We start from the raw sequence: 18,153 nt of genomic DNA, 5'->3' as shown, positions 1-18,153 counted from the left end.
TCTTATTCTTAGTATTATAGTTATTGTTGTTATTTTTTATATTCCAAATTATATTATAATATTATAAATATTATATGTATGTGTGTGTGCGTATATATGTATATAAAATTATTTATTTACCAAATATGATATATATAATAATTTTGCATCAATGTTTAAATATATTTAAAATATAAAAAAATAAATTTATTCATAAATTGCTATTTATTAGTAGTATAGTTATTGTTTCTGTTGTTAATTTGTATTATAATATGAATTAAATAATATAATAATAATAATCTTTATCATAATGAATATTATAAATATATGTATTCTGTATATTGTGTGCATATATATGTTTAATAAAATATATTGAAAATATAAATAAATTAATAATTATTATTATTAGTATTATTATTGGTGCTGTTAATTTTTATTAGCCTATATTATAAATTAAATAATATTGATAGATATTTCTGGATCCAAATCCTAAACCTAATTAATTCAGTGAAATTAATATTTTAATAGTTGATATAAATTAACATTTTCTGCAAGAACACATGAACACAATCCATCCTAGTTGATTTTTAGCATGCATTTCACAAGAATATTGCATATACTGAGGCACATATTCTGCAGCCCTAATCTTTCCCTGCTAAGCAGTAATTAGGAGTTTATTGGGGCAAAAGTTGTAGTTAATAGTTAATTAGCAGTGAGAATTGGAAGTGTTCTCTAATGAGGCTGGTTTTAAGTTATAAGAAGCAGGACCTGCAGAAGGTTTTCCTTAGGTGTGGCCAGCAGATTGACGGCGGAGGAGAGCTTGAGAAGGTAAGTGTGAGCCAGATCGCCGAGTCCAACTCCGTGAGCCCAGTCCATCAGCAGATCCAGATTAGCCCTGATCTGGACTCCACGGGACCAGCAGTAAAACGCTCCTCCGGACCCTTCACACGAGAGCAGAGACCACATGAGCAGACGTCATGAAACACTGACGAACATCAGCCGGATCTCACTCACCTCTCTCCATCAGCAGGTTGAAGAGCAGAGCGTTGATGAAGAAGAAGAGATAGGAGAAGAGCTGCGCGCTGATGTCCGGATGAACGTCGAACGCTCTGAGCAGACGCAGACTCTTACCGCAGACGTCCAGCACCCGTCTGACCTGCGACGACACCTGCAGATGACCGCTTTCTGAGAACGCATGACTGTCCAGAACGCCGGGGAGAAGCGGGTACAGCATCTGACAAAACACACACACACAACCGCACTCACTTTAACACAAGAGAAAACACAGGTCCTGGATGCTGATTGGCAGAAGCGTTCCAGAGTAACCTTCATAGTTTATAATAATAAAGTTTTATAGTTTTCTAAAACCATAAAATGAAATAAAATGAATAAATGTTAACTGAAATTATAAATTTCACATACACATTATTCAATTTAAATATTTTGCAAATATATATATATATAAAGAAGATATATTAAATTATAAAAATAAGTATGAGAGAAATATTAAAGAAATTATAGTCTGTTAGTCTGAATATATTTTCCCCCACAATAAAAATCAACAAAAAAGAGAAAAAAAAAATCAAGTAGCCGGAAAGTAATAAATAAATTATTACTTATTACTTAAATATATAAAGAAATCAAGTAGCCAGGAAGGTAATAAAATAAAACAAAACATTAAAATAAATTATTATTTTTAAATATATAAAGAAGATATATTAAACTATATAATAAAGTATTAAATAAATATTAAATAAAATATATAGAATTAGTCTGAATATATTTTCCCTCACAATAAAAATCAACAAAAAAGAGAGAAAAAAAAAATCAAGTAGCCAGGAAAGTAATAAATAAATAAATAAAAATTAACAAAATAGAGATGGCTAGGGGAAAAAATTTAATTTAAAATATTAAAATAAATTATTTTAAACAATATATAAAGAAATCAAGTAGCCAGGAAAATAATAAAATAATAAAATAAAACAAAATATTCAAATAAATTTTTTTTTTTAAATATATAAAGAAGATATATTAAACTATATAAAGAAGTATTAGATAAATATAAAATAAAATATATAGAATTAGTCTGAATATATTTTCCCCCACAATAAAAATCAACAAAAAAAGAGACAAAAAAAGAGAGGAAAAAAATTAAGTAGCCAGGAAAGTAATAAATAAATAAATAAAAATTAACAAAATAGAGATGTCTAGGGGAAAAAATTAAATAAAAAATATTAAAATAAATTATTTTAAACATTATATAAAGAAATCAAGTAGCCAGGAAAATAATAAAATAATAAAATAAAACAAAACATTAAAATTAATATTTTTTTAAATATATAAAGAAGATATATTAAACTATATAAAGAAGTATTAAATAAATATTAAATAAAATATATAGAATTAGTCTGAATATATTTTCCCTCACAATAAAAATCAACAAAAAGAGACAAAAAAGAGAAAAAAAATCAAGTAGCCAGGAAAGTAATAAATAAATAAATAAAAATGAACAAAATAGAGACAAAAAAATTAAATAAAAAATATTAAAATAAATTATTTTAAACAATATATAAAGAAATCAAGTAGCCAGGAAAATAATTAAATAATAAAATAAAACAAAACATTACAATAAATATTTTTTTAAATATATAAAGAAGATATATTAAACTATATAAAGAAGTATTAAATAAATATTAAATAAAATATATAGAATTAGTCTGAATATATTTTCCCCCACAATAAAAATCAACAAAAAGAGACAAAAAAGAGAAAAAAATCAAGTAGCCAGGAAAGTAATAAATAAATAAATAAAAATTAACAAAATAGAGACAAAAAAATTAAATTAAAAATATTAAAATTAATTATTTTAAACAATATATAAAGAAATCAAGTAGCCAGGAAAATAATTAAATAATAAAATAAAACAAAACATTACAATAAATATTTTTTTAAATATATAAAGAAGATATATTAAACTATATAAAGAAGTATTAAATAAATTTTAAATAAAATATATAGAATTAGTCTGAATATATTTTCCCTCACAATAAAAATCAACAAAAAAGAGAGGGAAAAAAATCAAGCCAGGAAAGTAGTAAATAAATAAATGAAAATTAACAAAATAGAGACAGCTAGGGGAAAAAATAAAATAAAAAATGTTAAAATAAATTGTTTTAAACAATATATAAAGATATCAAGCCAGGATAGTAATAAAATAATAAAATAAATTATTAAAAAAAGATATATAAAGAAGATATATTAAACTACATAAAGAAGTATTAAATAAATATTAAATAAATTATAGTGAATATATTTTCCCCCACATTAATCAACAAAAAACAGACAAAAAAAAGACAAAAAATCAAGTAGCCAGGAAAGTATATATATATATATATATATATATATATATATATATATATATATATATATATATATATATATATTGTATAATTGATTTTTAATTGCTATATAATTATTTTAGTGCATCAGGTTAAACTAAGAAATCTCTTTAAGCAGGAACTATATTTTAATACATGATCATTTAGGAAATTTAGGCCATTTTTAAAAGCTCATTCCTTTTCCTTTAAGTCAAGACAGTCCCTATTCGTCTTATCATCAACAAAACAGGACAAACTTCCTCCGACAGACCATGATCTCGGTCTAGTTTGTGATAAGATTACGACACTCACTGACCGACCGAGTGTCCTCTTTTCATCTTGCATCCTTCCTGCAATCCTTCATACTTTAACAGCCTAAAACAGACCTCAATAAAGCTGCTGATTGTCTGGAGAAAGATGAAGCACATGTGCCGTTCCCTGACATCTCTGTTGCTAACAGCTCTCAATATTTAAGCAGTGAGCACGCATGTAAACGCATTTCCAGCTGGCGGCAGTGATATAGAGTCGGGGAATGGCTGAAAGAGAGTCTGTGTTTGAAGACGTTCGGCCCACGTCCTCCATCTCAATGTGCCACACATCACAATAACACAAAGCTGGCTTTGTTGGGAGTAATTGTGTGCAGACGGCTGGATCTCGGCGCATGTATGGATTCTCAGGGAGACGCGTCTCTCGCTGACACCAGTTTGGCAGTCGCCGGCCGTTCTGGCAGCTCCGTCTCCACACAGCACTAAATATCCACCCAAAACCATGAAGGAAAATCTGAGACATGCAACCAAACTGCTTCCCCCGCTTTTAATCTGGGAACTCAAACATTCATCTACAAGCCCTTTCAGTGTTCAGAGTGAGATTTCATAGCACATGCTGATAATGAGATTTCACCATAGTCCCGTTATTTACTCTTGCAATGAAAAGTTTAGCTGATTAATTTCCATCTAATTGCTTGACACCCTACATTTTAAATAAGAGCTAAAAAAATGCACATGAAAGTTTTATGAAAATGTTTATTGTTAAGTTAAGTGTTTTATTTGCATTGCATCTTGCTTTTTTCTTCCATTGGCATCTGTCATCATTGGCATTATTCCCAGCAAAGTTGATTTGGAACAATACAAATAAAAAGACCTAAAATAAAAAAATAAAAATAATAATTAAAAAAAATTAATTTAATTAATGAAAATGGAAAATCTAAAAGTTTCAATTATTAAAATATTTTAAAAAAATTAATTAAACATTACAAGAAAAAATGTGGAATGTGCAATGCAAATAAGAACAATAATATTTTATTTTTATTCTTTTGTCATCTGTAACTTGGCATTATTCCCAGCAGAGTTGATTTGGAACAATACAAATAAAAATACTTAAAATAAAAAAAATAAAATTAATACAATAATAAAAATTTATTTTGAATTTAATTTTGAAAGTGGAAATATAAACATTCAAGTTATTAAAATATTAAAAAACATTAATTAATTAAAAAACTACAAGGAAAAATATGGAAGGTGCAATGCAAATAGAAACAATAATATTTTATCTTTTTCTTCCATTGTCTGTAACTTGGCATTATTCCTAGTAAAGTTGATTTGGAACAATACAAGTGAAAAGATCTAAAAAAAAAAAAAAAAAAAAAAAAAAAAATGTTTTTAATGATTTTAATTTAATTAATGAAAATGTGAAATATTAAAAGTCAAATTATTAAAATATAACAAAATATAACTATAATATATATATATATATATATATATATATAATTAGTTTTATTATTCCCAGTAAAGTTGATTTGAAACATTACAAATAAAAATACCTAAAATAGATAAAATAATTTAAAAATGTAATGTAATTAAATGGAAAATATAAAAATTCTAATTATAATTTTTTTTTAACAATAATTCAAAGATAGGGACAAATATGGAAGGTGCAATGCAAATAAAAACTAAATTTTTTCTTCCATTGTCATCTTTAACTTGGCATTATGCCAAGTAAAGTTGATTTGAAACAATTTTATTACACATATTTATGCATATATTGAAAATAGGTTTATTTCAAATTTCTGACAACCCTAATTTTAACAAAGTGCACATGAAAATTTCATAATAAATTATTTTAGTTAGGTTAAGTTTGGTTTCATTTTTTATTTTGTATTATATCTTCTATTTAGTGTTATTTCATATATTTTTAAATATTTTTTAAAACATTTTTAAAAATTAAAATTTTATATTATGCATTTTCTTTAATAATTTTTTTAAGTTTCTTTTATTTTATTGTATTTTATTTTAAGTTTTTATATTTTCCATTTCCATTAAATGAATACAAATTTTGTTTTATTTTATTATTTTATTTTATTTGTTTTTTATATGTATTGCATGTTCAACTCAGGGTTATTTTATGTTTAATTAATATGTATTTTTAGATAATTTAATAATTTAAATTTTTATAAAAAAAATATATATTTTAAAATTTTATTTTTATTGTATCTTTTATTCAGGGTTTATTTTATAATTTTATAAATATTTTTAAAATATTTTAATCATTTTAATTTGTATATTTTCATTAATTAAACTTAAAATAAATGTTATTTATTTATAATATATTCATAATTTAAAGTAATTTATTTTTTAATTATTTTATTTATTTGTATTGCAACTTCCATATTTTTTCTTGTAATCTTTTCATTCATTTAAAAAAATATTTTAATAATTAGAATTTTTATATTTTCAGTTTTCATTAATTAAATTCAAAATAAATTGTATTATTTAATTTTATGTTTATTTTATTTGAGGTCTTTTTATTTGTATAGCATATTCTATTCAGGGTTATTCTATAGTTTATTATATTAAATAAAAACTAAATAAATGTATTCATTTTTACATTTTATTATAAGTGTTTTTATTTGCATTGCATCTTCCATATTTTTCCTTGTCACTGTCACTTTTTAAATATTTAAATAATTTGAATTTTTGTAATGTTCATTATATATTCGTTATACTGACAAAGAAAAAGATGGAAGCAGGGTTATTGTAGTTATTTGTAACTAAAACTAAAACAGACACTAAAAACATTAAAACCTTTTTTGTTACTTAAAATGAAATAAACATTAACTGAAATAAAATAAAATAAAATAATCACATGAAATGAAATGAAATGAAAAAGAAATAAAATAAAATAAAAAATAATATGTTTTAATAATATGTTTCTTATTTTATTTTATTTATTTTTCATTAAATTTCATTTGATTCTTTTCTTTTATTTCAGTTAATGTTTATTTTATTTTAAATAACAAAAAAGGGTTTTAATGTTTTCAGTGTCTTATTTTATATTTTTTATTTAATTATTTAGTTAATGTTTATTTTATTTTAAGCAACAAAAAATGTTTTGAAATGTTTTTTAGTATCTGTTTCAGTTTTAGTTAAGCACAATAACCCTTCTTCCATCTTTTTCTCTGTCAGTGTAATCTATAATTTGCTCACTGGCAGTATTTTCTAAAAAGCTGAAGTGATATTTAAAATATTACATATTGAAAATGCTATTCAAATGAATTTGAACAAAATGCTAAATGTTTTTCTGCAGCTCACATTGACAAAACATAAAGCAAACATGTTGTGTCCATCTCTGGGAATCACCAACAAGCCTGTTTTATTGATTTAAGTCCAGCAGCTGTTTCCTTCTCAGCGAGATCGAATCACACACAAGCGGCTCGAAACCTCCACAGAGAAAACACAGCCTGTTATTGTAGCCGTAAAACATCAGTTTGCTTTCCAACCGGCCGTGTTTGTTTTTGATTCAATTTTCCTTTTGAAAATATTGAGCTCATACTGGAGCGCTGGCACCGCGTGAGCACAGAAACAGACCTCCGCCAAGCTCTTTAAAGGATAAAATGTCATTTACAGAAGAACGGATGACTTGTGCCACCGATACAAACCGCACGACTTAATCATTTCCACTCTCAATAAATGCCAATCAATAAAAACGTCAATAAAAAGGAAATTTCCCACGACTCCAGCTCGCTTTTTTTCATTTGCTTTATTGCATGCTTGAATTGATTATCTTAATAATGAATAAAATTAGTCAAGGATAACTGGTTAGTTAAGGTTAAGTGATTAAATAAATGATCATTTTCTTGTGCGGTTTGGATTTCATTCATATGTGACTGTCTAGATATTCAATCACAAACTTATTAAGCATCAAATATTGAATGTGTTCGCATTTTGACGGATGAAAGCCTCCAGCTTGTTGTTTCGTTTACTGTCTGCCATGAATCGGCTTCACATTCCAATAAACCAATTGACTTTTTCCACAGAAAAGCCTGCGCTGAATCGAATCACACCCATATAAACAGCCTCTCTTTCCACGGCAAACAATCTCCTTTAGAACAAAGCTGAATTATAATTTCCCAAAGGGCGAGACTCTGGACTCCTGAGGATTTTCCCATGCGGAATACAAATCAATCCCAAATCCCGGCTTTGCCAAACGATGTCTGAACACTGAATTAAAGTCTGGGACAAACCAACCTGTTGATATTCAGTACAATTTCAATAATTTGCAAGACTTTAAGGCTACATTTATTTGGTCAAAATACTGTCAAAATTCTGAAATAGTTTTACAATTTAAAATAATCATTTTTTTTTTAAATATATAGTAAAACATAATTTATTTCTGTGAGTCAAAGCTGAATTTTCAGCATCATTACTCCAGTCTTCAGTGTCACATGAACGTTTTTTTTTTGTTTTGTTTTTTAAATTGTATTTTAATTTAATTTTATTTTATTTACACTGTAACAATTTATTTTCGAGTCACAAGCAAGGTTATTATTGTTAAAAACTACCTGGAAACTTTTATTTTTTTATTTTAAATTTGAACATTTTTTTAATTAAATTTTATTTTTTGTATTTATTTTTTATTATTTTATTTTATTTTTGTATTTATTTTTTATTATTTCATTTTATTTCTTATTTTATGTTATTTTATTTATTTTTTATTGAATTGTATTTTAATTTCATTTAGAAACTCTTTTTTATTTTAAAATTTGAACATTTTTTAAATTAAATGTTTTTTTTTGTATTTATTTATTTATTTATTTTTTATTTCTTATTTTATATAATTTTATTTATTTTATTTTATTGTATTTTAATTTAATTTCATTTCACTTTCACTGAAACAATTTTGTCAGTCACAAGCATGCTTATTATTGTTAAAAACTAGCTTTATTTTAAATTTGTGCATTTTTTAAAATTAAATTTTTTTGTTATTATTTTATTTTATCCTATTTTATGTCATTTGTTTTATGACATTTTTTATTTTATTGCATTTTAGTTTAATTTTTTTTTACATTTTATAAATAAGTGTTTGTTATTTTTAACTTGACAATATTTCCTGTAAAACTGATATTGAACAATTTTATTAAAAGATTATATTCATGCATATATTTAGCACAAACATTTTAAACAGGTTTTTTTTAAATATTTTGTATTATATTTATTTTTTATTTGTACTGTATCTTCTATTCAGGTTATTTTATAGTTTCTATTAATATATTTAAAATATTTGATCATAATACATATTTTATTTTTTTTTATTTTTTATTTTGTGTTTTCATTTGTAATGTATCTTCCATCCAAGGTTACTTTATAATTATAGTTTTTATAAATTGTTTAATTAGTTTTTCATTTTCAATTTTCATTTTAATTTTAGTTCAAGTTTAGTATTTTTGTTGTGTTTTGTCTTTTTTTTATGTCTGCCTTATTATATTTTTTAATTCATTTTTATTGCAGTTTAAGTTTTTGGTTATTTTAGTACATCATCAAAATAAACTGAATGAAAATCTTGCCTTGTCAACTAGCTGAAATAAAATATTTTTTAAATATTTTATTTTATTTATTTAATTCAATTATTTTATTTTAAGTATTTTTTAACAGTTTTAAGATTTTGTTTTAGTTAAATATAATAACCTGCCTCCGTATTTTTTGCCACTCCCATTTGCTCACAGCTGCAGTGAATATTGAAATAAAAAATAATAATACAAATATTTAAAAATAAAATGTATCCTTTGTTTCTTTAACATATTAATATGTTATTGGAATTTTAATTATAATAATTTATATAATCTATTTCTGATAGTTGCCAGGGTAACATTTCTCTTTTTCATTTCGTTTAAATAAATAAAAACTGAAATTAAAAAAAAATTAAAAATTTTTTTTTACAAACTTTACAAACTTTACAAAAACTAAAATGAGAACACAAAATATAAAAATGTAAAAAATCTAAATATAATTTTTTTTTTACAAATTTACAAATTTAAAATAAATGTTTCCAGGTAGATTCTAACAATAATAGCCTTGTTTGTGACTTGGAAAAAAAGTTTTTGTGTATTTAGTTTTTTACGGCTATATAATTTTATAATTTTTTATTTATAATTTTTAATTATATTATATTTTATTACATCAGTTTAACAATTACCTGTTTTTTCTCTCTTTTTTATTATTTTATTTTATTTCTTATTTTATATTATTTTTTATTTTATTGTATTTCAATTTCATTTCATTTCATTTACACTGTAACAATTTTTTTCAGTCCCAGGCATGGTTATCATTGTTAAAAACTACCTTTAAACAACAAAATACAAAAATGTAAAAAATCAAAATATAATTTTTTTTAAAAAATATTTAAAATAAATGTTTCCAGGTAGATTCTAACAATAATAACCTTGCTTGTGACTTGGAAAAAAAATTGTTTCCATTTAATTTTTTTTCTTAAGGTTTTTGTGTATTTAGTTGTTTACGGCTATATAATTTTATAATTTCTTTTTTATAATTTTCATTTATATTATATTTTATTACATCAGTTTAACAATTACCTGTTTTTTCTCTCTTTTTTATTATTTTATTTTATTTCTTATTTTATATTATTTTTTATTTTATTGTATTTCAATTTCATTTCATTTCATTTACACTGTAACAATTTTTTTCAGTCACAGGCATGGTTATCATTGTTAAAAACTACCTTTAAACAACAAAATACAAAAATGTAAAAAACTAAAATGAGAACAGAAAATGTAAAAATTAAAAGCTAATTTTAAAAATCGAATTATTTAAAAAATATATTTAAAAAATGTACAAATTTACAATAAAAAAAATAAAAGTTTCCAGGTAGTTTCTAACAATAATAACCTTGCTTGTGACTTGAAAAAAATAGTTTCATTGCAAATGAAATGAAATTAAAATACAATAAAATAAAAAATAAAAAACTATAATAATATCTCAATGATCTGCTAATGTAACAAAAGCAGATACAGTAAGAAAATTCTAGTGAATCTGATCTAAACATCACATACACGTACGATACACTAGATTCATTCATTGATGTCCACAAGCCAAAGAGGTCCATCAAGGTCAGATGCAGCAAAGACATCTGGAAGCGTTTGAGATCAGAGCTCAGTTCATAAAGCCACGGTTTCTCTGCGCTGCTAACCTGTGCTATTCATCATTCAAACAGGCTCATGGGATAAAGCTATGGAATCTGGCTATTTTTCTTAAGCACAATCTATATTTCCATCAAGCTGCCTGTATGTAACATATACACTTTGTGGTGTAAAAAGAGATTTTGACCCCCATTTCACTGCATTGGCATTACAGAGTGAATTCAGTCAAACACTGTGCCATATTTCAGCACATACATCTATTTTCTAAATGCATATTGTAGTAGATCTTATTGTGAACAATTTATATGTGCATATGTTTCTTATGTTTCTTTTTTTGAACTGGATCTTCCAGTAAAACGTCAGTCTTTGTCAGTCTCTGGGGACCAATGCTGAACTTCCTCAATCATACATAGCTCTTAAGCCCCGCCCCTGCAAGCTTATGCTCATCTGCATATTACATGTGTGAGAGCCACGCCCACATCTCAACATCCAATCAGCATCTGATGGATAGAACCATGTCCCACCCTGTATTTTTCTTTTTTGATTATCTGTTACATTTGAATGTGTGTTAAAATACTGAAGAAAAAAATCTGTCGCTACTTTTGCATGTATATTTAATATATTTCCTTATGAATATTTAATTCAAACAGGTAGTTCATCTAAAACAACACTGGACCTCATTGTATGGACAAAAAATGTCTTTTGTACTAAATGAATGTAGTAAAATAACTAAAACTACAATGAAAAATGAATAAAAAGCATTTAGACTGTATAATTGTATAAATAATAATAAAAATTATATAGCCATAAAAAAACTAAATACTTCTAAAAATGACAACAAAAATTCAAAATATTAACAAAAACTACAGTAGTATCACAATAATACTAAAATACCACTGGTCACAAGTACTGCTTATGTATAAACTGATGTATATATGTAAAAATTGTTAAATTGATATATTAAAATAACTGAAACTAAAATAAAAATGAATAAAAATTATAGAGACTAAAAAAAGGTCAAACACACACACACACAAAATTACTAAAACTTTAACTAAAATTAAAAAGAAAATCTAAAATATGGGGAAAACCATGTAAATTGTTTAATTGTTGTACTAAAATAACTGAAACTGAAATAAAAATAATAATAAAAATTATATTCATTCAAATATTAATAAAAAGGACAATACAACAAAAACACTAAAATTGTAACTAAAATTACAAAATAAAAATAAAATTGAATTCAAAATATTAATAAAAACTATAGTAGTACCACAAAATTTTAAATGGAAAAAACTGATAAATGGAAACAATAAATAAAATAAGACTTATAAAGGCTTATAAAAACTAAATACTAACAAAACTTTAAACACAACAAAAACACATAAAGAAACAGTAAGAATGTCAAAAAAAACTTATAATAATAGAAACGAAAACACACAACAAACACACTGAAAACTGTAATTAAAATGAATAAGAAAAAAATCCAAATTAATTCAAAATATTAATAAAACCTATAGTTTACTAACCTATAGTTAAACCTATAAATACTAAAATACCACTGGTCACAAGTGTACTGCTTATTTATAAATTGATGTATAAATGTATAAATTTTTAAATTGATATGTTAAATAGTGATTGATATATTGATAAAAATGTATATATTAAACTGAAATAAAAATGTATACAAAAAAATGTATATAAAAAAATAAAGACAAAGACATTAAAACACTTAACTTCAAAGACATCAAAACCTTAACTAAAATTAAGAAGAAATTTTTTTTTAAAATATTAATAAAAACTACAGTAGAGTACCACAATAATACTAAAATATCACTGGTTTATGTATAAATGTATACATTCTTTAAAAAAAAAAACAATATAAATAAATGTATACACATTTTCAAAAACTAAAAAAATAGTAAAAATGTCAACAACAAAAAAACTAAAACCTAAAATGTTTACTAAAATTAAAATGAAAACAGAAAATATGAAAAAAAAAAAATTAAATTGTTAAATTGATGTACGAAAATAACCACAGCTGAAATAAATCTTTCTTCCACAGAAGAAGGAAAGTCACACAGCTTTTGAATAAATGCTGACAGAATGCTCATTTAAGTCTGAAGAAGGCCTGACCTTGGTGAGATAATAGACACATTGCTGGAAGGTGAACATCAGCACCTCCTCCAGGACCGTCATGGCCTCCTCGCTGGCTGAGCGCACAGAGGACAGACGCAGCTCCAGCACCGCTGAAATAAAACCACAGACAAGGAAAGATACTGAATCTGAACAGATACATTACATTATTATCATCAGAACTGACTGATTCACCAATGCAGTCTTCCTCCTCCTCCTCTTCCTCCTGAGAGACTCCGTGCAGCAGACGAGGAACCTCCTGGTGGATGAAGTGAAGGATCTGGACGGAGTTGGACATCCACAGGGCCAGCGGCTCCAGACCCTGGATCAGCCTGTCGGCGCCTGAAGGCCAGTCTGCCGCGTCTGACTCACTTCTGCTTGCATCAGAAGAGCAAGGAAAATCTGGTTTTAATGTAAGCTGTGTCTGAGATATTGGATTTTAATTCCTCTGGTTATGAATTGATGAGAAATGAGTTCCTGCTCTTACATTTCAGGCTGCAATGCTGCCAGTTCCTTTGCCTTTTCCTGTATTAAAACATAGAAGATTAAGTACAGTTACAATGCAAAACATGAAGGACTAAAAATGTCTAGTGACCTGCTGTAAAACTATTCAAATACTGCCATTTACTGACCCTTGTGTTGTTCAAATCCATACTTGGATAGTTTTTACTTACACAGAACACAAAAGGAGAACATTTGAAGTCTGTTTTCTATGCAGAGGCACTTAAGTTTCAAAAAGGATGTAAAAGCACTCTAAAAGTCACATACAGTGGTGTGAAAAAGTGTTAGCCCCTTAATGATTTTTAAATTTTTTTTGCATGTTTGTCACACTTTAATGTTTAAGATCATCAGACAAATTTAAATATTTATCGAAGATAACACAAGTAAACATAACATGCAGTTTTTAAATGAAGGTTTTTTATGAAGGAAACAAAAATTCAAACCCACATAGCCCTGTGAAAAAGTGTCCCCCCCTGTTAAAACATAACTGTGGTTTATCACACCGGAGTTCAGTTTCTCTAGCCACACTCAGGCCTGATTACTGCCACACCTGTTCGCAATCAAGAAATCACTTAAATAGGATGTGCCTTACAAAGTGAAGTAGACCAAAGGATCCTCAAAAGCTACACATCATGTTGAGATCCAAAGAAATTCTGGAACAAATGAGAAAGAAAGTAATTGAGATCTATCAGTCTGGAAAAGGTTATAAAGCCATTTCTAAAGCTTTGGGACTCCAGCGAACCACAGTGAGAGCCATTATCCACAAATGGCCAAAACATGGAACAGTGGTGAACCTTCCCAGGAGTGGCCGGCCGACCAAAATTACCCCAAGATCGCAGCCACGACTCATCCAAGAGGTCACAAAAGACCCCACAACAACATCTAAAGAACTGCAGGCCTCTCTTGCCTCAGTTAAGGTCAGTGTTCATGACTCCACCATAAGAAGGAGACTGGGCAAAGATGGCCTGCATGGCAGAGTTCCAAGACGAAAAACTGCTGCTGAGCAAAAAGAACATAAAGGCTCGTCTCAGTTTTGCCAGAACACATCTTGATGATCCTCAAAACTTTTGGGAAAATACTCTGTGGACTGACGAGACAAAAGTTTAACTTTTTGGAAGGAGTGTCCCATTACATCTGGCGTAAAAGTACCACAGCATTTCATACCAACAGTAAAATCTGGTGGTGGTAGTGTGATGGTCTGGGGCTGTTTTGCTGCTTCTGGACCTGGAAGACTTGCTGTGATAAAAGAAACCATGAATTCTGCTGTCCACCAAAAAAACCTGAAGGACAATGTCCAGCCATCTGTTCATGACCTCAAGCTGAAGCAAACTTGGGTTCTGCAGCAGGACAATGATCCAAAACACACAGCAAATCCACCTCTGAATGGCTGAAGAAAAACAAATTAAAGATTTTGGAGTGTCATAGTCAAAGTCCTGACCTGAATCCTGTTGAGATGCTGTGGCATGACCTTAAAAAGGCAGTTCATGCTCAAAAACCCTCCAATGTGGTTGAATTACAACAATTCTGCCAAGATGAGTGGGTCAAAACTCCTGCACAGCGCTGTAACAGACTCATTGCAAGTTATCGCAAACGCTTGATTGCAGTTGTTGCTGCTAAGGGTGGCCCAACCAGTTATTAAGTTTAAAAACACTTTTTCACTCAGGGCCATGTGGGTTTGGATTTTGTTTTCCTTTCATAATAAAAAAACTTCATTCAAAAACTGCATGTTGTGTTTACTTGTGTTATCTTTGATTAATATTTAAATTGGTTTGATGATCTGAAACATTAAAGTGTGACTAGCATGCAAAAAAAAAAAAATCAGGAAGGGGGCCAACACTTTTTCACACCACTGTATATATATGCTTATTTTCCATTTTGCATTTACTTGTACTTTTACTTTCAATACTTCAGTACATTTAAGAGTAAAAAAAAACTTTTTGTACTTAGGTACAATAAATATCACATAATTTAACACTTTTACTCAAGTAATATTCTAAACGGTGACTTCAACTTTTACCAAAGTCATTTTCTGGATACTTTTAAATATCTGTACTTTTACTTAAGTATAGCTTTCAGGTACTTTATACACCACTTGTATATTTTGTACAAGGAAAAAGTCATAAAAGTTTATTTTTAACTGGAATGTTACTTTAATATGCGAGACTCCTGCATGTTACAACATTTTGCCAGTAGGTGGCAACAAGTGAGTCTTTATGAGTCATTCAATCAACTGATTTGTTTAAAACTGATTCAGTCAGGAATGAAACAAGCGGCTGTCTTTATGAGTGAATCATTGAATCATTCACTCAGCTGATTCATTTAACACACTGATTTAGAAAGTTATCACAACTACTGTGATAAAACAAATCATAAAAGTCGTTTGTTTTGTTTTAATATCACAGATATTTTATGCTAACCTGTGCTTTAGTAACTAAATTAATTGTTCAAAACAATCACTTCATTTAGTTTATTTTGATAAAACAGTTTACTTTTGTTCAATTAATATACTGTCATTAAAATAGCATCAAGTACAAAAAAATTGTAACGATTCTGAAAGCTTCAACTGGGATCCCATAATAATGTAATGTGGCTTTATAGTAGTAAAAATAAATACGATGTTTTATTATATGACTATCAACAAGGTGAACGACTAAATTTAAAAAAAATAATTGGACCATTTGAATAATGTTTTATTACCATATTAATTATTCACTGCAAAAAATGCTTTTCTTGTCTTGATTCCAGCCAAAATATTTTAAAATTCTTAAATCAAGAAGGATTTTCTAGACAAGTAAAAATTATTTTCTTGTTTTCAGTAAAAACAAGTCAAAATTAAGGGCGTTTTGCCTGAAACAAGCAAAATAATCTGCCAATGGGGTAAGAAAAAAAAAATCTTGTATTCTGTTTGTAATAAGATTATTTTTCTTATCCCATTGGCAGGTTATTTTGCTTGTTCTAAGCAAAAACTCACTTAATTTTGACTTGTTTTTACTTTTTATTTTTACAACAAATACCATACTTTTACATATTCTTCAGTTACTAAAGAACTTTTGAATCAGTTAACTTGAGTAAAACTCATTAACAAGACATTTGTCTTACAAAAAATGTTCTGTATCCATATAAAACCAAATACATTCAGTTCTTTCTTCTCTCGAACACAAAAGAATATGTTGTAAAGAATGCTTGTAAGCTGACTTCAATAGCATTTTTTCCATACTATTTCAAGTCAATGTCTACCATCAGCTGTTTGGTTACCAGCATTCTTCAAAACATCTTTTTTTGTGTTCAACAGAAGACGAAAAAACTCTAATGATGACAGAATGTTCATTTTTGGGATGAACTATCCCTTTAATCATGTTGTGGTTATATTGTGGTTGCATTTCCTCTCAACATTACCATAAATCCAAACACTGGCCAAAAGACAAGCAATCGTTTGCGCATGAAATGACTCAATAAACTCACCCATACGATGGTCTGCAGCTCGTTGGCCGTCTGTAGCAGCAGTCGCCGAAGGGCCGGCATTGAGAAATGAGCGGAGGACTGCTGGAGACACAAACACAGCAGGAAGGCCGCGGTCAGTTTGTGTGCGGCCGGATCCTGCTCAACCACGCTGAAGATCTCCTTCAGGACCCTGGATTCGTGCTCCACGTCATACGGCAGAAGCAGCTCCGCTCCATCCACGTCTCTGAAGCAGGTTCGCTCTCTCACGCACGTTTTACAGAGAGGAGGCCGTCGGTGAGTGACCTCCGCCGGGGTCGCGACCTTTGGACAGGTGGGGTCTTTATACATGAAGAGGTAATGATCGCCCAACGCGATGAGGTCTCCTGACTGCAGCTCCACCTCGTGCTTGATGACGGCTCCGTTCCTCTTGACCTTCGCTCTGTTGAGGGGTTTCAGTCGGCTCACGGTCCCGGACCGATTGACGTCCAGACGCTGGACGCTGCAGTGATTGGGCAGAAGATCAGGAGCCCAGAGATTCATGCGATCAGCATCACTCTCAGTCTCATTGTGAGTTTGTTCAACGTGGCGTCCGAATACTGTAGAGCTATTGATCAGGGCATAGATGACAAAATCCTGAGGAAGGGATGAAATACATTCAGGAAAATTGTAAAATGAGAATTTTTTTTTTCTTTAACCCCTTAACTGGCGCTCTTTTTTCCGTTGTCATTTTTCTCTATCAAATGTTTTAGTAACCATCATAAATTATATATCATTTGAAAGCAATTACCTTGTGAAAACCATTTTGAAATCGGACATTGTAATCAGGGGCGTCGTAGTTGGGTGAAAAGGGGGACTAAATAACCAGGGCCCCAAGTGGGGGGAGGGCCCCTGAGGAGTGAAATTTTATTTTCCTTTAAATATAATTTTAAGATCACAATAAATGTTGTTAACTAATGTAATTCAGAGATGCGCGGGTCAATGTATAAACAACCCTAATCTGACCGACGTTTTCAACTAACACAATTCGGACCGCAAAAAAAAAAGAAAAAAAAGAAAGAAAGAAACTATTGTACCCGACCCGCTTCCTGTCTAATATTTGCGACTGACACCAGCGATTATATGCGGCTATATGCGGTGGAGATTCGTTCACTGTCAAACATCATTTGGCATTAATTAGGTAATTTTGTCAAAATTAATGTTCTTGATTACAAGAAAAATACAGATTGTTCTTGTTGTGATTTATTTTGTCTTTCCTTTATATAGATTTAAATAGTTTAGTTTTTGAAGTAC

General features: G+C 28.2%; 1 protein-coding gene across 1 annotated transcript in view; it reads right to left on the bottom strand.

Moving 5' to 3' along the window:
- LOC141297842 (ras-associating and dilute domain-containing protein-like) overlaps positions 1 to 18,153 on the bottom strand; it is a 46,294-nt gene that overhangs the window by 9,101 nt on the left and 19,040 nt on the right. The window contains exons 5-10 of the mRNA XM_073828306.1: positions 16,885 to 17,496; positions 13,409 to 13,446; positions 13,117 to 13,295; positions 12,922 to 13,034; positions 994 to 1,213; positions 748 to 920 (exon numbers count right to left, since the gene is read on the bottom strand). Of these exons, the coding sequence (XP_073684407.1) occupies positions 748 to 920; positions 994 to 1,213; positions 12,922 to 13,034; positions 13,117 to 13,295; positions 13,409 to 13,446; positions 16,885 to 17,496 (1,335 nt within the window). The remainder of the gene's footprint in view (positions 1 to 747; positions 921 to 993; positions 1,214 to 12,921; positions 13,035 to 13,116; positions 13,296 to 13,408; positions 13,447 to 16,884; positions 17,497 to 18,153) is intronic.

The sequence above is a fragment of the Garra rufa genome, chromosome 22, assembly GCF_049309525.1.
Source record: "Garra rufa chromosome 22, GarRuf1.0, whole genome shotgun sequence".
Classification (NCBI taxonomy): domain Eukaryota; kingdom Metazoa; phylum Chordata; class Actinopteri; order Cypriniformes; family Cyprinidae; genus Garra; species Garra rufa.
The sequence above is the reverse complement of the archived record's forward strand: the minus strand, read 5'-3'. Positions and strand labels throughout refer to the sequence as shown.